This window comes from Numida meleagris, chromosome 5 (assembly GCF_002078875.1).
Source record: "Numida meleagris isolate 19003 breed g44 Domestic line chromosome 5, NumMel1.0, whole genome shotgun sequence".
Taxonomy (NCBI): Eukaryota; Metazoa; Chordata; class Aves; order Galliformes; family Numididae; genus Numida; species Numida meleagris.
The window spans coordinates 2,719,826-2,742,044 of NC_034413.1; the positions used below are offsets into that span (position 1 = coordinate 2,719,826).

At 46.3% G+C, this 22,219-nt stretch overlaps 1 protein-coding gene across 4 annotated transcripts in view; it reads left to right on the top strand.

Annotated features, from left to right (window-relative positions):
• Positions 2,640–22,219, top strand: part of ADAM12 (ADAM metallopeptidase domain 12) — a 170,633-nt gene continuing 151,053 nt past the window's right edge. For 2 of the 4 annotated variants that reach the window (XM_021398772.1, XM_021398773.1), the window contains exons 1-2: positions 2,640–2,928; positions 17,841–17,974. In XM_021398772.1, the coding sequence (XP_021254447.1) occupies positions 2,811–2,928; positions 17,841–17,974 (252 nt within the window). In that variant the 5' untranslated portion in view covers positions 2,640–2,810. Of the gene's footprint in view, positions 2,929–11,409; positions 11,455–17,541; positions 17,680–17,840; positions 17,975–22,219 lie in introns of those variants that run through there. The other 2 variants (XM_021398775.1, XM_021398774.1) reach the window with 2 other exon arrangements.

Genomic DNA, 22,219 nt, shown 5'->3' on the forward strand with positions numbered 1-22,219 from the left:
ATGTTAAGCTCCTCCAAGCTGCCCTTTCCAAGTGGCACAGTGGCAGCAGTCAGAGGCAGCAGGAGGGAAAGGCCCTCTCAGATCCCCACATCCAACCCCAGCCCATCCCACCGTGCCCATCACCACGTCCCTGGTGGTGACGCACTGGAACAGGTTGCCCAGGGAGGTTGTGGACGCCCCGTCCCTGGAGGCATTCAAGGCCAGGCTGGACGTGGCTCTGGGCAGCCTGGTCTGGTGGTTGGCGACCCTGCACTCAGCAGGGGGGTTGAAACTCAATGATCTTTGAGGTCCTTTTCAACCCAGGCCATTCTATGATGGCTCTATGATTCTGTGGTCCCTCGGTGCCACATCTCCACAGTTCTTGAACACATCCAGGGACGGTGACCCCACTGCTTCCTGGGCCCCTATTGCAAAGAAGAAATTGTTCCTGATAACCAACCTGAGATTCGCAGTCTGCCGCTGAAAGCAGCAGGATAAACGTTCCCAAACAACTTCAGGGGGAAGCGGGGGAAGAATGAAGGGAGGGGATGCAGTGGGAGGCTGAGCCTGAAGGCTGAGGGCCAACAGCTGCCAGCGTGTGCCACCCTCTGCCTGTCCTAGCAGAGGGAAATGGCTGTCAGTTAGGTGACGGGATGTAAAGGCAGAGTGAAAAGATTCCTGAGCTGTTCACACCCTGCTGCTACTGCGGGACAGCCCTCAGCCAGCACCGAGGGGAGCGCATCTGGGAAAGAACGGTTACACAGGGCCGAAGTGAAGGAAAAATAAATACAATAAAAGGAAAACACGTACAGTCAGGAAGACGAGGAGAAAAAAAAAATGATTAAAAAAAAAAAAAAAGGAAGAAAAGAAGAAAAATGTGTAAGTAGCAAGAAGACAAAGGTAAATAGGAGCTGGGAAGCAGTCCCCCCACCGTGCCCCCCCCCCAACCCCCAGCAGTGCTGAGAACAAAGCTGCAGGAGGCAGGGAGCGACCTGCAGGCTGGGGCTGTGCCCCTTTGAAGCAGCCCCACAACCTGGATGCAATTTTCATTTCCTGCAGGGAAACTCGCCCTTGTTCTTCGGAAGGGGATAAGCCAAGCCTCGTAAAACTAATTGTGGGAGGTGGTTTGACATGAGAAAGGAAAAGTCGAGGCTCGGCCTCTCCTAGGCGCAGAGCGGTGAAGCGGGGGCACTGCAGGTTAACTTCACTTCTCCCTGTTGGTTCGGTTTGGTTTTGTCTTTTACAAAAGGGTTCTGAAACTGCTGTGAAAATTACTGTTGTTCGCCAGAGCCATTGCAATTCGGTAGCGTTCCTTTCAGGCTGTTGCTCGTCAAATATTTGGGGCCCTTTTGCGATGAACTATCAACGTATCAACTCCAACCACATAAAATCAGTGCAGTAGGATGCACGCAAGGGTTCCTTCCTTCTTGTGATTTGGAGGAGGAACTTGGATAATATCTGCTTCATTCATCCCAGTGAATGACCAAGATACAATTGGCTCCACGTTCTCTGTTGGTGAATACTGGTACTCAAAATAAAAATCCTGCCACTGCAGTGAAAAGCCACGTGGGATTACCAAAGCTCCATTTAAAATGTCCTTGGTTTTCCCTTTGACTGATTTTTTTTTTCTTTAAATGGGGGAAAAAACCTTCAAAACATCTCAATGGCTTTTCTGCCACAACCAAATCTTCTGTTTTCGCTTTCGTATTTTTTAGTGTCTGTGCTGTGTGGACTACACATCTCCTTAATAAGAAAGGCAGTGGAGTTCATTAGTACTGTAAGGGATGAAACCATGCTGAGCTTAGCTGCTACGAGGTAACTGATAACGGTGAAGCAGGGATCATTTTGCATTTAGCGATTTAAAGCTGTGCATAAAATCACAGACTCATTAAGGCTGCAAAAGATTCCCAAGTCCAACCCACGCCCACCATGCCCACTGCCCACGTCCCTACATGGAACCATAGGGCCATCAGGGCTGGAAAGACCTCTCAGATCCCCAAGTCCAACCCCAACCCATCCCACCATGCCCACTGCCCACGTCCCTCAGTGCCACATCCCCATGGCACTGGAACACCTCCAGGGACAGTGACCTCCCCACTCCCCGGGCAGCTGTGCCAGGGCATCACTGCTCTTTCGGAGAAGAAATTGTTCCTAATATCCAGTCTGAACCTCCTTCTACCAGTTGTTTAATGTATAAGGAATCATCAACAGGCAGAAATAAGCACCAACACCCAAACCGTGAGACTGGGGAAGAACTGACCCCAAAATAAAACTGCAAACTGACCCAAAAATAAAACTGCACCATAAAGCCCTGTGTCGGTTTGCAGGACTGGGAGCTTTCTGTTGCTCTGCAGCACCGTGCAACACGTGGGCATTCGATGTGCTTTGGTGGCACACACCAAGCACTGGATAATATGTGTTAGGTTATTCTCCCAGTCCGTAATGATCCCAGCCGGGCAGCTGCGGTGCAGTGCGGGGCTCTGCTGTTGGGTGCGGGGAGCGCAGCCCGGCCCGGCTGGGCAGCTCCCTTAGTGCAACAGTCAACAGCGTTTGCATTGCCAAAAAAAAAAAAAAAAAGAGAGAGAGAGAGACTCTTTAAACAGAAAAAAAAAAAAAAAAGCACCAAACTTTTTTTTTTTTTTTTTTCCCCTAAGAAAGCAGAGCCCAACTCATCAGCGGCTGATGCAGGAGCAGGAGGGGTTTGGAGTTAACTGCATGCAGGAAATCTCTCACATCCTGAGTCCCGGCTCGCTCCTCTCTGTAACTGTATATGATGGTGCTGCTCTCCAGCCCCAGCTGATGAAAGTTTGTCTCCCTCAGTCCGGGCTACGATGTCAAAGCGTCTCCGTGCGGAGCGGCAGCGCTCCCCTGCTCCGCGCCCCCCGGCGCAGCTCTCCGTGCTGCTGCTGAGCCTCAGCGCGCTGCTCCTAGCATCACCCCGAGCGCAAGGTAAGTCCCCGAGATCCGCAGGAGGACGCGGGGAGGCTTTGCAGCCCTTCCTCAGCCCGCGCTCCATTTCCAGCCGCCGTTCCCCCGCCCCGTTCCGCGCCGCGCGGAGCCCCGCGGTGCCGGGCGCTGTGCGTGCGGAACTCCCGCGTGCCCCCCTCGGTCCCCCCGGTTCCCATCTCGCTCCGCAGCGTTCCGCTCCCCGGGGCCCCGGGGCAGGGGGTGGGGAAAGGCAGAGCCGCGAAGTTGATCGGGTTTGGGCTCGGTGCTTCCCAGCCCGGCGCCGGGACAGGAGCTGCCCTGCGGGCGGGACTCGCTTCATCCCGAGTGAACGCGGCCGGGAGCGGGGCTGCGGCTGCGGGGCTCCGGGCTGGGCGACCTGCGTGGGGCTGAGTGCGGGATCGCCGCGTCCCGTCCTCCTCCTGCCGTTCGGCCGCAGCTGACAGGGCAGATTTCGCGTGGCAGAGGGAGGGAGTTCCTCCGGTGTAAACGCACGGAGCAGCGCTCAGCTGTGCGTGGGTCTCCGCGCCTTACTGCGAACTTGGGACTTCGGTGCTTTGTAACTTTAAACTTTGTAAATGTTCGGCTGTCTCCACGTTTGTGCACGGCGACTTTCTCCGGGACTGTGTTTGCTAGGGGAAGGATATGGGGATGCTTCAGCACGAGTCAGCCTGAAATCCCAGGGCAGGCAGGGGAAATTAATGCGTTTAATTGAGTACTTAGGGTGAGAGATGATGGCCTTATGTTGCACCAGGGGGGTCAGGTTGGATATTAGGAGCAATTTCTTCGGTTGGGCAGTTGGGCACTGGCACAGCTGCCCAGGGAATGGGGGGGTCACCGTCCCTGGGGGTGCTCAGGAACAGAGGACATGTGGCACTGAGGGACGTGGGCAGAGGTGGGGGTGGGGTTGGGGATCCTAGAGGTCTTTTCCAACCTTCACGATTCTGTGATTCTGTGATTTATGTTAATGAAGTAACAGGACTCCAAGTTTTCCTTTGCCTTGGTGTGGAACTCAACTTCTCCCGTTCACCGCTTGTATCTCTCACCTTGCACCAAAGCAGCATGCTGGGGGGTGCACCTGGCTGCATCCAGGAGCTTTGGGGTGGGGTGCTTGGTGCACTCACAATGGAGACATGAGCATACCCCAAAGTGGGTGACCCTGCAGTGAAATTAAAGGGCAGGTGGTGAGTGGCTTGGATCTAACGCTGAGATGACAGACAGAAACGATGAGCAGTGTGGAAAGGCTGCTACCCGCATTATGGGATTCCCAAAGAGCTGAGCTGAGTTTCTAAGGTTGCATTTGCACTAATACTCTCTGGGAAGCGTCCACCAGCTTCCTATCCTCATGGCACATGTTGAGCGGCAGTGGAGCACCCTCTGACCATTGCAGCTCGGGTGGGGTTAGGCATCCTCTCCTTTCATTCCTTTTCTTCTTTTTTTTTCTTTCCTCATAGAAGCAGAGAACAGCTCCAGCCTTGCTGCTTTCTTGGTGGCAGAGATGCTGAAAGTCACAGCCACCTGCTGCTGGGCCCAGCAGAGCTGCCTGGTGACAAACAGTGCCCTTGGTTGTGCTGGCACGCGTCCCACCGGGCACCCGGTGGCCCTGCAGCATCTGCCTGGGCTGCTCCATGCTTGGTGGCAGTGATTTGCGGTGCTGCCAGGATATCCCCCACCACGATGCCCACATGGTGACAAGTCAAGCGTCTCCATTGTGAAATGCCTCAAAAATCAGTTTTGAGATGTGATTGTTGGAAAAGGCAAGAGGCACGCGTCCTGTGGGGCTTCCCTGGTGGCCATTCCAATCTTGGACAGAAATTATCAAGTTACAGCTAGAAAACTTACAGTAGCCTCACTTCTCACTTTCAGAGTGAGTTCCTTTTCCAAAAGTTATGGCTTCGTGGTTGTGTTTTCCAGCTGCCAAAATTGCCAGCTCTTGGTTACTGCCTTAAGGGACCCCATGGACAACGTGGAGAGCTAACTGCGGCGTTGGCCTTGGCAAGACAGCAAAGCCGATTCTGCTTTGTTATCCTGATGGAGAGTATCTAGAAGGATAAGATCTAATCTCATAGGTTTAGTCAGATGCCTACATTTCAATCTCTGTGTAAGCTTTTGCAGAATCGAGGCCTTTGTGTATCTGCAGGGCAGGCAGCGGAAGTGATGGTGTATGAAGGCGAACTGCAAATCAGTGCATGTTGGGAGACCTCCTAAATCTCTTTAAGGTATTGGGTATTAGCTGGCAGAGCAGCGGGAAAAGAGAAAATCCTAAAACTGCAATCCAAAATTCTTTGCCTTCAATTAAAGTAACTTTTCTGCCAGATTTCTGGTAGTTTTGCTGCTGATCTCAACCACCTTGACCGTAACGGGAGCAAATTACAGAAGGAGGCATCTTTCCCTGTCTCTCGCTTCAGGACTGATCTCTCCGACATACCCCGTAGTTTTGAGCTCATTTCAAACACTGTCTTCTTTCACCCTGTCCGAGCGTGTGCGGCAGATATTTACGGTCTGTGTATAATCACCTCCTTGTCTGACGATTATCCCTATCTGCTCCCCTGCAGACAGCCTGGCACGGGCTGCCCCTGGCCGCGGGGCTCCATAGATCCCTGCCAAAACACACCAGCTGAGGACATTATGCCCGCTCTTCCCATCGTGTTCGCATCATTAGCTCCCCGCTCCCTGGCGAGCCGCCGGCTTGCTGCTGGTGTTTTCTCACCTCTTGCTTTCCTTGAGATTTTTGGGAAGGTCGCCATCCAGGCGCAACGAGCATCCCCAACCTCACGGCTCCATTTTGGGCTGCCTTCCATCCTGCTCGCAGCGCGGAAGCAAGGCTGTGTTTATCTGTTGCTTCCACTGTCGGCTGCCAGCGATGCTTTTGATCATGAAATTCTGTTTTTAAAAAGCTGAATTCATGGGAGGGCCGATTTGGTCCTCCACCAGCCTTGGTCAGACCTCTCACATCCTAATCCTGACAGATTTATCACTGTGCTCTTAACACATCTCGCGCTGCCAGTGCGCATTTTCCAGAGCCCAGCTGGGCTTCCTTTTGTCAGTATTCACGTGCACATCCTCTCCAACGTTTTACAGTGCTAACGGCCTAAGTCACACCTGCAGAGGCTGCTCTTAGCCCCTGCATAGTGTCCAGGGCAACTCTATGGCAAACTGAGTGAAAAATACGTGGCTTGTGTTGGTGTGTTGTAGGGCTGCTGCTGGTTCTGGAGGGGACAGTGCAGCACCAAGGACAATCCTTGCTGTTTCTGAGGGAAGAAAACACAGCAGCAGAGCTGGACTAGGTGAGAAGCTGTGGGTGCCCCATCCCTGAAGGGGTACAAGGCTAGGCTGGATGGGGCCCTGGGCAGCCTGATCTGGTGGGGGCAACCGTGCCTGTGGCTAGGGGCTTGGAACTGGATGATCTTTGAGGTCCCTTCCAACCCAAGCCATCCTATGATCTTGGGTCCCTGCCAACCCAAAGGCTTCTGTGATTCTCTGGGCTGAGTTAAATCCTTACCCTTTGATTAAAGGATCACGTAATAACCGAGGAGAGGTGGCCATCAGAAGTGACTGGTAATGTTTGTAACTCTGACCAGTCATACATCTATCACTGTCGTTATCTCAAAATAATGCTTTTATGCCTTTTTTTTTGGTATTTTGTTTTCTTACCTGCATTTTTAAGCTTGTAATTGCCTTTTATGGTGTGTCAGCTGGTGAACTTACTATTAGGAGAATCATTACTGAGCTTAGCGCTAACATTATTAGGAGAAGTCTCATCTAATTGTAACATTAAACTGCAGAGTCACCTTAATGTCTGTGAATTCACATGTGGCTCCAGGCAGTGGTACAGCAGCACCGCAACCAGTGCTGCAGGTGTACGTAAGGTTTGCATTAGCAATATGCAGCCCAGTTACACACAAAGCATTTTCTCAAGGAAAAGACGTAAAATCTTGTTAATTGACTGTTGTGTAAACAGAAGAGCATGCATTCTCCTATCAGTAGTGGCATGACTTAAGCAGTACTACTGACACAGAGCACTCACTAACTGGAGACATGTGCCCCCAGGCATTTGGACTCCTTGGATTCTCGTTCTTGTGCTGATATTTACCTGTTTTTTTTTGTTTGGTTTTTTTTTTGTGCTGGACAACCTTTTGCCCCTTTCACTACCAGCGGAAGAGGCCAAATGTTACTTGCTGAAAAGAATATTCTCAGCATTGGGTACTTGGTGTCACTCTGGAGTTCAAGAATATATCGATACCAAGTGTTGTGCTGGCATCAGTGCTTCAGAAAGCAACTTGACCAGCTGCATCACCTAATCAGAAATGCTTATTCCTCTGTTAAATACCTTCGTGTTGCTTAATTAACTTTTTTTTTTGTATACTGCATATAAATGGTACTGCTGTTGCAAACAAGATGAGAAGTGTTGGGTTGGAGTGGGTCATCTGCCACAAGATCAACGTGACAAAACCATCAACTGGATGAATACGTCCTTTCTCAGCCAGAAGTAAAGATTCTATGATTTAACATGTTTATTCTGCAATTTTTATTAAAGGAAATGGTGTCAGTGCTTACAAATCCAGTGGTAGTGCATTAGTCAGATGAGTAAACTAAAAAAACTTTCTGACAGTGGTGAAAGTTGGCCGCTTTCTTGCTTCTGTATGATGTTTTCTAATCCTGAAAACAGATGATCAGGAGAAAGTGACAAACTTCATGCTTGACTGTTTACAGATATATCCTGAATACATCAGAATATGAACATTACCAACTTCAGGTGTTATGGGGTTTTGTTTTGATGTAGTCATGTGAAAAAAGAACATTACTCCTGGGCTTCATCATAATGCTCCATTAAACGAGGTGAGCACATGGGCATGGCCACACGTGGAGCTGGGCATCAGCAGTATCTGCATCCAGCAGTGCTGTCTGCATGCACCAGTGCATTTTGTCGTGTGCTGAAGAGCCTCTGTTCCATCAGCAGTCAGAGGAGAGCAGTTCAGCCCAGATCAATGGACTGCATGGATCTGGCTCTGTTGTGCAGCCTGGTGTTAGCTTAACCTCTGGGGCTACTCGTGAAACCCGTCTGAAAGGCTCAGAGGGCATGCTGGTGGCATGGGAAGGTGTCCTGGATGTTCTCCCTGCTCTAAGGAAACAATAAAAGTAGATGTTCATTATTCCCAAAGAAGGTGTGAAAGTTGTCAGTGATGGACCTACCCAGTGCCGATGGCGACATTTGTCATAAGGCTGCATGTATAGACCCAGGCAGGTTAGCTGGCTTCAAAGGCATTAAGTAACCCTCAGTTCTCACTGTTCTTCCTATTTTTTGAAAGGTGGATGACAAAATACAGTGATTGCTTATGTTAGTATGGGTGCACTTCATTTTTCTTTGTCCCACATTGTATAATGCGAGGAGCAGGTCTTTCCCTTACAAACAAAAATGCATGCTGGTTATGAGCTCCCCAGCTCAGTAGCTCCTTTGCTAGGCTTGGAAAAGAATCACAGATGGTTTCCCCTGAACATTTACCTAAATTAGTACTGAAATTTGCTTCAGCTGGGTTTGCTCTGCTTTCAGTGCCATTTCCCAGAGAACATCTGAATGAGTGATTTGTGTGCATGTGATGGGCAAAACTGAAACTCCCACTCAATAATTTTATTCACTGGTGATTGTGTATTGTATCCAGGATAGAACACTCCTCAATACGGTTACACTAAGGATTTCTTGTGTTCAGTGGGGGAGGCTATTAAATCATTGGAAAGAAAGGATTGTCCGGTACCTTCTAAAAGACTGAGAGGAAATTGTATTTTGGGGAGTAATTTTGAGCTTAATTCAGTGGAAAGCAGCCTTTCTTTGGAAGGGAGCAGCTGGAGAGGAATGCTGGATCTGGATTTTCTTGCAATGATTGGACTCATCACTGGGAAGTGAATATGTTTTCTTTGATATCGGAGCTCTGTGGCTTGGTTGCATCTGTTCTCGTAAAACACAGGTTATTATTTCTCTACCCCAATAGGTGATACTTTAGGCGCTGCCTCTCGGATGCTGGGGGGTGTGAGGCTGAGTTTGTAACCGGAGTGAGAATCTCCAGGACTGGGATCCTCTGGGGAAGGAGCAGCATTTTGTGAATATGATGTGTCCCAGTAGTGCCTGTGCTGGGGGGGATGCTGAGTTAAGATAGGGCATCCTTCACTGTGGCATCCTGGAGATACCTGTGGGAAAGGCAGGGCGTAATCCTCAGTGGTTTTTACCTCTTGTTAGTCCTTTCCTGATTGCTTTTATCAGAGAGGATGACCAGGTCATTTTTAATGGTGTGCATCATGACTTGGAAACGAAGAGCGCTTAAGATGGGATTTCCAGTAAGAGGACAAAAGTTCTCCAAAGCCATTATCATCATACAATCATCGTAGATTATATCGCTTCCTTTTCAAAGCTGCTTTGGGTCTGAATCTGGCATTTATGACTTGCCCTTTGCTGCAAACACTCAGCGCTGAGCTCTTCCATGGGGACCTCTGGTTCCCACCCATCACCTGGTGTGCCAAAATGCCCTCCAGGTCAGTGCTTCTCTGGTTCATATTTCCCAAATTTCAAAATATTCTCTCCTAGAAAAAAAAAAAAAAAAAGGCCAGCTCTTTCTTTGGACTGATCCTGAACAGTAATTCTTCAGTCAAACAAAATAACATCTCAAATGAGGCTAGACAGCTGTTTCCCAAATAAAAGTATATGTATGTATTCTACACGCAGCAATAAAGCTTGGTTTTCACCATCTGAAATGCCCTGCAGCCTCCCTGCCCTCTCCTGCACTCAATGGCAAATGTTGTTCTCAAAACCCCGTTTGTCACGTTTTGTTCTGGAGAACAGGGAGGACGCTGAGATATTCTGGCTTCTCTCCTAGAGCGCTTTTCAATATGTATTTTGTATAACGAGAACCCAAATCCTCTTCACATTACTTCTGCTTTAATCACACTATGCTCTCCCAAGATTGCTTTAATCTCATTTGCATCAGCTGGAGTGACTGTGGGTGATGAGCAGTATTTCATCTGCAAACAGAGGAAAGTGATGTTGGGTGCGCGCCTGGGAAGGAACTGCCTGTCCTGGCTTTGTTACAGCAGAGAGTGGTGCAGCATCCTGATTTGGGGGACAGACATGGAAGAATTAGAATGAACAAAAGCTATTTCTAAGGTTTTCTTGAGGACCTGTCAAGTGTGATCGTTCCCTTTTAATTTTCCAGCAAATGCCTTTTTGACATGCGCTAACTCCAGAGGAGCGCGATGCTGCCGAGTGCGGCAGACATCATTTTGTAGTTTAGCCATGACATTGCTGTATATGAGAACTGAAAAGTTATATAGATATTACACCAATATATAAACCATGTGTGTTAGAAAGACAAGTTCAGTTCTGAAATATTTGACTTAGCTATGCTTTTCACTTTCAATTCGTGCCAAACATGTGCTGGAATGACTGATGGAGTCATACGGTTCCCCGAATAAAGCACTTTATTGTGCACAGACTTAGAGCCTCCCAACAGTTGTATTACAGAAGCTTGAAGATTAAGATGATCCAACTGCTTAGGGGGTATGTTCCACAATGAACATTTTGTTTGTCCTTTTCTTCCCCATCTCTCCCTCTCCCTTTTGCCTTAAAATGTGTCATTGGTTTGTTCAGCTGGTCGCGCGGCGATGCCGGCCACGCTGCCAAGCAGCAAGTGCCCTTCCCTTGGAAGCACTCAGTGCCGTGTCCACGTTGAAACACGGCACCGATGGCTTTCCCCGGTTTATGGGATGTCGTGGGGGAGGGGGCTGCTTCCTGTTGCAGATCGTTTCATCGGCAGAGTGAGGTTTAGGAAGGGAATAGCTCCTGCAAGAACAAGCGATGACAGGAGATAGTTCTTAGAATTGTAAAGCTGAAATATGAACAAGCACGTTTGTGGTGCTGCGTAGTCAGAGGGGTCAGTGTGCCTCAAGCTCCTATTTCCCAGCTGAGCGGTTGGTGTGAAAGATCAGGTGGGCACAGCATGGCCAGGCTGCACAGCTGCACCTGACCAGCTGGACACCAAGCTGCAGGGAGCAGTGTTAGGTACAGAAAGAGCTCCGCACCTCAAGCACTGCATTCAGTTTTGGGACCCTCACTATAAGAAAGAGATTGAGGCCCTGTAGCATGTCCAGAGAAGGGCAATGAAGCTGTGAGGGGTTTGGAGCACAGGGCTTACAAGGAGTGGCTGAGGGAGCTGGGATTGTTCAGGCTGGAGAAGAGAAGGCTCAGGGGAGACCTTATCACTCTCTACGACTAACTGAAGGGAGGTTGTAGCGAGCTGGGGGTCAGCCTCTTCTCCTGTGTATCTAGCTGTAGTGGAAATGCTGAATCATGGCTTGAACCAGTGATTGAGCACCTGGTGGGAAAGCAGGGCCAGCCCAGGGGAGCTCAGGTGCATGCAATGCAGCTGAGTGACTGGAAGGGCTGGAGCCAGGATCCGCCCCTTTCCAGACCTCATTTAAGGGTTGGCAGTGTAGGCAAGGGTATCTTGCTGGAGGTCCCTGTGTGCCTGAGGCCTTCCTAGGGTAAGGAGTTTTTTTTTTTTTGCTTGTTTGTTTTGGTTTTTTTCTCCTTTTTTTTCTTATGCTCACAGCTGCTGCATTTGGGTATATCCTCACTTGCTGCAGCCTAGGACTTTGCTACCATGTTATTATTGCTGTGTTTTCCATTGCATTGTAGCGTTACACTAGCAATTGGATGAGAGGTGATGGCCTCAAGTTGCAGTAGGGAGATTCCAGTTGGATGTTTGAAGATACCCCTCCAAGAGAGGGGTCAGGCACTGGAATGGGCTGCCCAGGGAGTGGTGGGGTTACCAACCCTGGAGGTGTTGAGAAATGTTTAGATGTTGTACTGAGGGACATGTTTCACCAGGAAATATTGGTGGTAGGTGGGTGTTTGGACTGGATGATCTTGGAGGTCTTTTCCAACCTTGGTGATTCTATGATTCTCATCTATGATGCATGAACAGAACACTAAATTCAGAAATTCCCCAAGTCCTCTAGCTGCTGCCTGTCCTTAGATTCACCAAATGCATAGTTCTCATGTTCCAGAGATGTGGTACACAAGGAGTTCCTTTGCAAAGCAGAGGAAAGGACAGGACTCGTGCCCAATGAGGTGCATGGAATGTGTTCTGAAAGTTCCTTGTGTTCACATGCCTGAGGTCTTGAGTCTGGGAGTGAGGGAGGAATGAGAAAACAAGAAAAACTTTGTTCATCGTTATGTGGCTTTTTTTAATGACTGTTTTCCAAGGCTGGCTGTGAAAGGAGCAATCTTACTGGATTTTGTGGAGAGAATTGATGTACTGGATAGATGTGCACAGATCAGGGTAAAAAGTCATTTGTGGCTCTGAACTAATACAAACTTTACAGTGGGAGATAAGGCTTTTATTTTATGTACAGCCAACCCTTGCACATCCTTTGTGCTCATATGCAGATGAGGGCAGAGGCTGGCACACTACGCAGTCCTTTCTAAAGCTGTGGAAGCACTATTAGCAGTGTGATGGGAAGAAATCAGTCTGGTGGGATTTATGACTTTGGCTCTTGTTTTTGTGGACATGTTTTCAGCTGATGATTAGCGTAGAGCTTGAGGAAAAACAGGCAGTTGACTTTTAAGGCAAATTGTTCCTTGTACCCCATGCAAGGCTTGCTTTCTGTAACCTTTGTGCAGTGGAATGCTCAGTGCTTCATTTTACAGCAGTTTTATATTTATTATTATCTGTTAGTATAATTTGACTTACATTTATATTAATGAGCGACCATTTATTATTATTCCCATTTCAAATGGAGTGGCTGCCATTCCTGAGGATGGTGTCAGCAGAAACTGTGTTCTGTGCCTGGACAATGTTGGGCTTTGGTTTTTTTTGTTGTTACTTTCATAACATGGTGGATGACATGAAGGGTGGCAGGGAGTGGGGCTGCAGGTGGGCACCGCGTGGCACTGGATGAGTGATGACAGTGATGAGGTTGTGAGATCCCTTGGGTGCCCCTGGGTCCCTGAGGGCACTGTGTGAGAGTGCCTGGGACGAGAAGCATGAGTGGTGTTCCCAGTGCATGTGCAGGAAAGAAGTGGAGTGCCACGGGTTGGCATTATTATAAACCTATATAGGTTGAGAGATGGATGATGTAGATGAACAGGCCCTGCCATTGCAGCATGCCATGCATGAGCAATGTGAGCCAGGCTCTGTGCTCTGCCAGGCGACTCTCTCCTTCCCATCAGCCCATCTCATCCAGACCTGCCTGGATTGGAGAGTGCTTGTCTCCTTGTTTATTGTAAGGAGAAATACACTGCGCAGCCTGGCTAAAAGCTTATTAGTTTTGAGTATATGGGAATCTGAAGTGTGTCTGGGCTTCTTCAGGAGGCAGCGGCCCTTAAACTGAGATGTCGCATCACATGCATGGAGTTTGTTTTGCACAGAGCTTGAGGGAACTGAAATACAAAGAAAAAGATGACAACCCTTTTAACTGCTTGGCCAACAAGTCCTTGCACGATAATGTGCAAAGAGGAGTTGTAGATGTACACTGCAGATGAGAAATATGTAAGCAGTACAGAAGTCACTGACAGATAACATCTACTCATCTTGCTATTTGTACAAACTGTCTTTTATATTACTGAGAAGAAGAATGAAGGGCACTGCACAATCTTGTGGGCTGCTCCTAGATCAAAAGCACTACCTTCAATGCATGCTAAAAATAGAGAACAGACAGAACGGTGAAGTTTTCTGTGTGAACAAGTGAGAGACAAGCATGCGTCAGGAGGAGCAGGGCAGAATTTCACTGAAGTGGGAAATAAGTATTTGGGTCTGAAGTTGTGTGTGTGACATGAAAGATAGGAAACCTGGGTCCTATAAAAGTGCCTAGCAATATCAATGGCCTGTTTGTTTTTTTTTTCCTCTTTAATGGCACATTACAGAAATTTCAATCCTCTAATTTCAATTATTACACTATTTATGCTGCTGTAGTACCATGAGTCCCTGTAGAGAAGAGTCCTCGTTATTAATGCAATTCAAACAACTCTAATGGCTGCAGCTTCAAAGAAATCCAAGTGAAGAGGTGTAGAAGTGACAGAGTGGCAGAAGAAATACCAGCACATCCATGTCTGTAAGAGCTGTGGCACTGGGAGCTCATGGGAAAGCACAGAGGTGATGGAAACCCTCTGTTAGCACAGCTCTCTGCTGCTCTCCTGGGAGGCCCTTTGAAAGGGCTGCCCTGGTGCTCTGAGCTGGGTGGCCCATAAGCAGCAGAGCTCTGGAAGTGTGTTTTGTTCAGTCTTAGTGCAGGAAACTGGATGAAGTGTCCCTCACTGGGATAAATCTGGTGATTCCCACTTGGCCTGAGGCAAGGGCTGTGTGATTGCTTCAACCCTGCAGAGCTGCCAGCAGCCCTCCCACCTCCCTGCCTGCTTGGAAGCCCAAACCGCTGCTCTGGGGCTGCACATCAGTTTGTTTCATTTCTTTTTTTATTTTAAGGCTTCATGCACACTTCAAATTCAACATCCATGCCTATCTTTTATTTTTTTTCAGCCTGACTTGTCAGGACTCTTGTCCTTTGCCTGACTTTGGGTCTCTCTCCACCCAAGCCTCACGTGCCTGGGTCCTGTTGTTGAGCAGGGCTGGTGGCCCACTAGATGCTGTCATCTTTCCCATCTCAGATAAATGTGAGGGGGTCGCTGATTGTCAGCTGTGAGCCCTTGTTTTCTGCTAGGCATTCTTTGAAGCTGTTCAGTCAGGCTGCCCAATCCTACCTGAAGGATTTACCTTTGTATCTTCCCCAGCTTTTATTCGAAAAGATTGATCCAACGTTTATGTATCAGTTCTACAGGTGTTGTAGTCTTTCAGAACTATGCACCGCATGTTGGCGTTGTGAGCTTAAGACAGGCAAAAACAAACAAAAAACCAACCACTGTCTTCTTTGCAAAATAAATTGTAATGTGAGTATGTCACAAGGATGACAGTCAGGAGCTGAGCAAACATGCAATGCTGGGCACATGCTGGAGCGCTTTTTGGGAGGAGGCCACATCACCTGGATGCAGTGCTTTCCCTGCCTGTGCAGGAAGCTGTGATTTCTATCACCTACAGTAACTTAAATAAAAACAACATCCAGATAAGCAGCAAAACGTTTGGCTGAAGGAAGGAATCTAGACAGAAATTGATCTTGCGTTTTATAAATGCTATGGCTTCACAAGATTTTGCACGCCCTAAAGCGCATCTGTTCTGTTTCCCCCAAATAAATTATCTTTCCCAATAAAGATATTACTGTTGCCTGTAAACCTGTCTTGATGTCTGTCTCCAGACTATCAACACTTCTATGCAATGTGCATTTTTCAGTGTGCAGATAAATAAGCATGTGTGTAAGATTAAATTTGCTCATTGTAACCTTATTCTTTGCACACCACAAGCATCACCCTGTCATGTAAGTGTTCCCAAATAATAGAATGGGGGGGGGGGGGGGGCAGTACTAAACCACGCTTTGTGTAGATCCAATTCCCTTTTCACGTGGTATTTTCATCACAGTTGCACTTCTTGGACCATGCCATGTAAGGAGGGAGTAACATACCTGTGTGCAAATGCCGTCCTCTTCTCTTTTGGATGGTGCTGTGATGTTAATGCTTTGTAGAGTTAGTAGGACAGGCAACTTGCTTGTGTAGGAATAGCAGAAAGACTTTGAAGCCTCCTGGTATCTAGCTGCAGCCCATGACATAAGGCTGCGTGGAAGTGATGCAGACAGTGTGTCTGTAGAAGGAGAATTGTGCTCATAGGGGTTCTTAAAGCCTCGGCTGCACCGAGCTTGTGGAGTGCAAATCCTGTAAAATAATGGAAGGGCCTGAGTCATTCAGTTCATAGAGCTGAGACTGCTCTAGTGAGCCAAGAAAGGAAAAAGAAATCGGGGCTAGAGCCAAGCTTTTCTCATTTCTCTGAGATACGCTTCATGAATTTCTGCTCTGTGAGGGAGCTTCATGGCTGATCATCAGAATAAAGGGCTGTGAGGTTCTGTGCAGTCCAGATTGCTACTAATTAGACCCTCCTGGGCTGCTGAGGTGATATCCCATACCCCTCCGTGGGGTGAGTGTAATCTGCAGGGTTTTGGGCATCACTCCCATGCTGGCGCTGTACACTGCAAGGTGCCCATCAATGGGCTGTGTTGGGGTTGGGGGAGAACCCTTTCTCTGCATGGTCAGCCCACATCCTCAGGGGATCTGAGTGCTTCAGAGGGCTCAGTGTGCTGGTAGGGCAAGTGTGGCAAACCTCACCAGCCATCCGCATCTTCTCAAGATTTGCTCTCAGTATCATTTCCAGATCCTGTATTATGGTTTATTTCTTCTAGGACTCTTTGCTCTGACAGGCACAATGCCATTAGTATGCTTAGAGAGAAGAGAAACAGTTGATAAATGTTGTATGCAAATAGCTTTTTGACTTTATAGTATGAGTTGAAGTCATCTGATGTATAGAATCATAGAATGAATCATAGAATCACAGAATGGCTTGGGTTGGAAGGGACCTCAAGGATCATCAAGCTTCAACCCCGCTGCTGCAGGCAGTAGAGTGTTATTTCAGTGAGAATTTATATTTGCTTCCAGAATATTTATTTCCTGATGTGAATGTGCATCTTTGTTATGGGATTCTTGATGTTTCATGACCTCCTTGAAAGTCCATATAGAAAATCTGAAGTCATGAAGACAAGTAAATACTTAAGTCTTTTGCTGTACGTAGCTCAGACTTGTTCAAATGGAGTGCAGCCACACCTTGCCATGTCTAGTGGAGTAAGATGAGACATGAAGAAGTGTTTGAGGGATAATGAAATACCTACGATTAAACCTAGTAAATCTGTCATGTACAATAAACCTGGAACATTCGGGATCCTGAAATGGGTTTGTTCCCTCTGTGCTGTGGCTCTGACTCGCAAAGCATGTAGACCAGGTAACTCCACTGCTGAAATGGGAAAGACGTAGGGGAAATCTGGGATTGTTATCTGTTCTTTGGAGCTTGTGTTGTGCCACAGCCAGGTGGTTCAACCTAGGGGAAGTATGTCACCAGTTACACCCCACACACGCTGTCCTCCCTGCTGCTGTGGATCGGGTCCAATGTGCTTGTGTCTGGGAAGAACAGGGAAAAGAGGGACCAGGGGATTGAAATGAATAAATGTAATTTAGCACCTTAATTACTGAAAAATAGTCCCGATCAAGTCTTATCTCCCTTAAATCCCTGCAGCTCACTTATCCTCTTAATGATGACCCTGAAATGTCAGTCACCTATTGCATTCCCCCTGCTGTCATCTTCAATGAAAAGAAAAAATGAAGCCCTAATATGTTTATTAATGTAACACTTTAAATAGCTGGTGACAATACTTCTTTCCATTTTTGACTCGGGTGTTGAGTCCCAGCTCCTTGTCCTTGTGCTCTGATATCTCTGCTCCTCACCTTGTCCTGTGCTTGTGCAGTGCTGAACACCATTGTTTCTGCAACCCTCGACAGCAATACAAAAGTTCCTAGTTAAAAAAGCAGAGAGTAATATATGAGAACACTGTCATAAATAATACCAACTTTTGTATATCTCAAAGAATAAGAACAAAAATCCCCTGTGTTTTTAATGCTGGATTTCAGGTGCTGTGTGGGTTTGTTTGCTGTTCCCTTATCAGCCGCTCAATGGCTCTTCTGTGTGGTCTTTGAATTGCTGATACAGAAATGCAACATCTGATTGAAAATGCAAACCATCTCCGCTCTTCTCTCCGTGAACCCCAGCTCTCCTACAACACTGTGTAGGTTTGGACAATAGCTGTGTGAATCCACAGTGTTTTCATATCTAATGGTTTTCCTGAATAACTTCCTTTTGAAGTGGGCTGCCAGGTCCCTTAAATAACAATGTTTAGGTTCTCGCACCCTGCTCCCTCCTAACGTGAAGTGCTTCTCCCTCTCATAGGTCAGAATGTGGACCGCAAGTTGGAGTCCTTGAGACAGCAGATGCTGAAGGACCAGTCAAAAGATTATGAGATAACAGTTCCCTTCCTTTTGAATGGAGAACAGTGGAGACCAACAAACAGCATTTATTCCAAGGTTAGTCTTTGTGTGGCTGTTATTTTGTTCTAAGGTGATCAACTGGAAGGGGAAACAAAGTGTGCTTACTTCATTGTAGCTGTTATAAGTATATAATATTTTAGTAGGGGGGTCTGCAGTCCATGATTTTTACTTCTGAACCTGAGAAATTGAATGTTACTGTAAATAGCATTCTTATTCCTGATGGTAGAAATGGAAGGGGAATTGTGTGTTTAATGACGTTAACGTACATGGCTTGAGACTGACTCATACAACAGCAAAGCAACTCCAAAATGAGGGCAGGAGACCGAACGGAGATTGTTCTCCTGTCTTGACAGACCCTGATAAGCATTTATCCTCCTTTTCCTCAGCCGCTGGCTGATGAAATGGGCAGCCGTTTTGAGGAGAAAAGGCCTGTTTTCTGTCTCCAAAGCTCCAGACTGTAAGACAAGCTGCTGTTGCCTTTGTTATCACCAGAGATGTCATGACGGTCTCTTTCCTGACCTCTCTAACCCGGATTTTTGGGCCCAGTGTTGTTCCAGCTTCCTTTTTTTTACATTGTTCTTTTAAACGTCAGTGTAAGTAGAGGAAAGTTAAACTTTTTAAATTGTGAAAATACTAAAACACGCAGACAGTAACCATGAAAACAGCCCCAGCAGCCCATCAGAAGTGACTTTCTTTACTGCGTTGGGAAGGTGTTTGGTGGAGAAGTCCTCCTTGGCTACTGCTTTGTGTCGTGCAGCTGACAGAAATAGATATGAAAAGAGATTTCAGAACGGACCTGACATTCAAATAGATTGTCTGGGTGAAAATGTTGCTTTCATGCTCCTTTCCCCCCTCCTAAATTGGAGAGAAAGGCCAGTCCTCAGTCTGCATATCTGCAGTGATGAAAGGGATATTATTGTGGGTGTATAATGGCTTATCTTAGAGAGATAACACAGATGGCTTGGTCCTAGATGTATGCAACTCTATTTTTAGATCATTTAATTAGAAACAGGCATTCTCCATGCAGAGTTCTTCCAGCTACTCGCTGTAGCTCTCTGAAAGAGTTACAACAGAGTATCTTTACGTGAGTAATGATAATATGATTTATATCATTAATTTGTTTCCCAGAATTGCCTTCAGTTTAAGATGAACATTAGAAAAGATTTGTGGTTTGGTAGAAAGATCCACGTGCTGTATCAGCACTTTTTTTTTTCTTTGAATACTTCTTTTCCATGGAAACTGTTATAAATTAAATACATAAAAGCGCAGATCGGGCTGTGGGAAGAACAACAGCATTAAACTGGTAGAGGAGAAGAGTAATGAATAGCTTGTCACATAAATATTGATCAAAAGCACAAAAGCCAAATACTGTTGTGTTCGGTGGTTAAATAGGACCTATTGTTCTTCAGCTTATTTCAAAGTGTTCCTCTATTTTATTTTAATTTTAACGCAGTAAAGAAAAGTACCAAGTACTGCGTACTCGTAACCAGGGGAATGGTATTTCAATAGAATATATAGGGAAATAAATAACGTAGTGGTTATAAAAATGCCAAAGTGTTAAAGTTATTTGTGTATAGATAATTGCCTCGCAATGAAAGCCCTGTTCTACAGTCCTCTGATCATAAATACTCTTTCTTAACAATTAGTCCCTCAGAAACCACACTAATATTTAATGTAGCATACCCTTTCATTCCGATCTTAAGGATAAAACCATCCTTTTATTTACCCCAGGAGTCACTACACTATCTGCTGGGATATCTCATTCAGAATCTGTGATGAAATATTTTTAAGCTAATGACTTTGTTTTTGAGGGCCATCGATGCTGTACTCTGTGTAGAACAGAAGCAAATCGCCTGGTCGTGTTTCTGCTGACCTCAGTCCTGCTGACCACTCACACAAACACCGTCCTGCTCGCCAGGGCTGCTGAAGGAAAAGGGGAAAATGTTACTTAGCTGTAACCTAGTTTTATTTTAATACACTTAGGGTGTAATTTCTCAAGGACATCTAATGATATAGGTACTTCCAAAGCATGGCGGTTCAACTTAATCGTCGGAATAACCCAATTTTTAAATCAGGCATGTCATCAAATTATATTTAAAGAATTTGGGTTTTCCTAAATATAAATGTAGTGTTTTGTTTCTGTGGAGAGCCTATCATTATCTGGGCAGATCGTTTCTCCTTTTTTTTTGTATCCCCACATTGAAGTGACCAGAGACCAAGACCGGGATTTTAGCACGGTTCAGAAACTCTCTTTTTTTCTTTCAGGTTTGAAAAGATGTGCTCTTGCAAACACTTGATATAGTGATGTATATTTAAAAAATAAAGTATGTACACATTGACATATATACTTAAGTATGGAAATGAGTGTATGTTTTTTATGCATCACATTGATCTTAACTATTCCCTTGGCATCTTTTGTTGAATTTGGAAAATCCAGATACTTTGTAGCTGGACTATTTGAGTGGTGCCCAGTCACATTCCTTTAACTGGATATAATATTGTGTTGCTCATCCTGTGCAAGCTGCTAAAATTAGTGGCTGCTATTTTGAGTACCCAGTTGCTGCTAGTCGGGATTACTAATGACTAACTTCATTTGTGGGGGTGTGATGGCAAAACTGGGACCCTGAAGTGATATGCAAGGTCAGTGTGTCCCTTCAAACAATAGCTGCCCATACTCTATGCAGATGTGATTTCCGTCTTTGAGGCTTTGTGTGCATTATGGAAGGTGCTGATAGGTCATTATAGTTAATGGCTAGTTCCAGTTCCCTTTCCATTTCTCTCTCTCTCTGTCATTTGTTCATAATTCTGCATTTGGTGTCAACTCTTTTCACGGTGCTTGGTCTGAACCCAAAAGAGTTGGGTTCTACTTTTCTTAATTTTTTTCCAAGCTTGGAACAATTTAAAAAAAATTTGTATATCATTCAAGTACAGGAAAAAGACTCTTTTCCCCACTTGTTCCCAGCTGAGTATTTTTCTTGAAACTTGGCTCGAGACTCAAAAACCAAGCCAAGTTTGATGAGACTTGGGTAAGTGATGTTTTAGTACACAGAACACTTTAGGGAAGATTTTTAGAGGACCATCTGTTTGGCTTCAGCTTTTATCCTCACACTCTGTTAGGGACACACACTGGTTAATGTGTGCCAGATCCCTGCATCACAGGAGCTGAAGGTCAGGTAATGCTGCTGCCTTAGTCTGGAGCTTGGAGCGCATTCCTTCCGGAGGCACAAGTGTTAGGTGGGCATTCAGGGTTTCTTGGCTCTGCTTCTGCACTTGAAACGTTTGAACTATGGGGAAGCCCTGTCTGCTGGGTTCCTGACCTTCCAGGGCAGGTGTAAGATGGTTGTAGTGCTTGGGTGCATTCCAGTGTGGCATTGCCCTGAGCTGGCGTTCGTTCTCATAGACTCTCATCTCATTAATGAACTCATCTCTCTCGTCTAACTGGGGATTGGTCCAGAACGTAAAAATGCGTGGATTTTCTGGGAAATTGAAGGCTTTTTGTGCGGATATGATATGATGAATTGTGCAGGTAAATGTGGAGTCTTGGGGTCATGCAAGTGAGCACAGACTTTTTTTTTCTCCTCAGTCTGGTGGCACCCATCACTCAAGTCCAGTTTTGTGGTGGCCGTGCAGCATCTGTAATGTCATCATCAGCACCTCCAAAGACTCAAATAGGATCACAGGCTGATTGAGCACCTTGCAGGATTTAGTCATCTGAGGTTTCCAAAAGCTTACAAGAAAGTGAGATGCAACTTTCCCTACTGGGTGATGGTCTGTGTCTTTCAGCGCTCATGTGTGTAACTTTGTGATTTTGCTGTTTGTGTCCATCTGAGTGCAATATTAGACTGCTCAATACACATGTATGCTCCAATCAGGCTACAATTGCAATTCATTCAGATCAAGTTGAATGTAGCTGAACCTGGGCAGATACTGAAGGACCCAGAGCCACACAGTGTGGAGCTGTGTATGGTTTCTGAAAAGCCATATACAAAGCTTGAAAGCCCTGAAGTCCATCAGGTTGCTTTGAGTTTGTAGCTTCTCAGTCTAGGCTGCTTTTGAATGATGTATAAGGCATCATTTATCATTAAATTTGGGTCATGCGGAGGGGAAAATGAGCAAAGTTTGCTCTGCAGCTTCTTAAAAATAATTAGTGAGTGTGACTCGGTTTCCTCCCTTTGGCTGCTATAAGTCAGGTTTGCGAATTGTAATCTTAAAGAAATGCTTTCAAAAAGTGGAGAAGAGAATGATGAGAAGACAGTTCCTTATTTTGTAGCAATGCTCTTT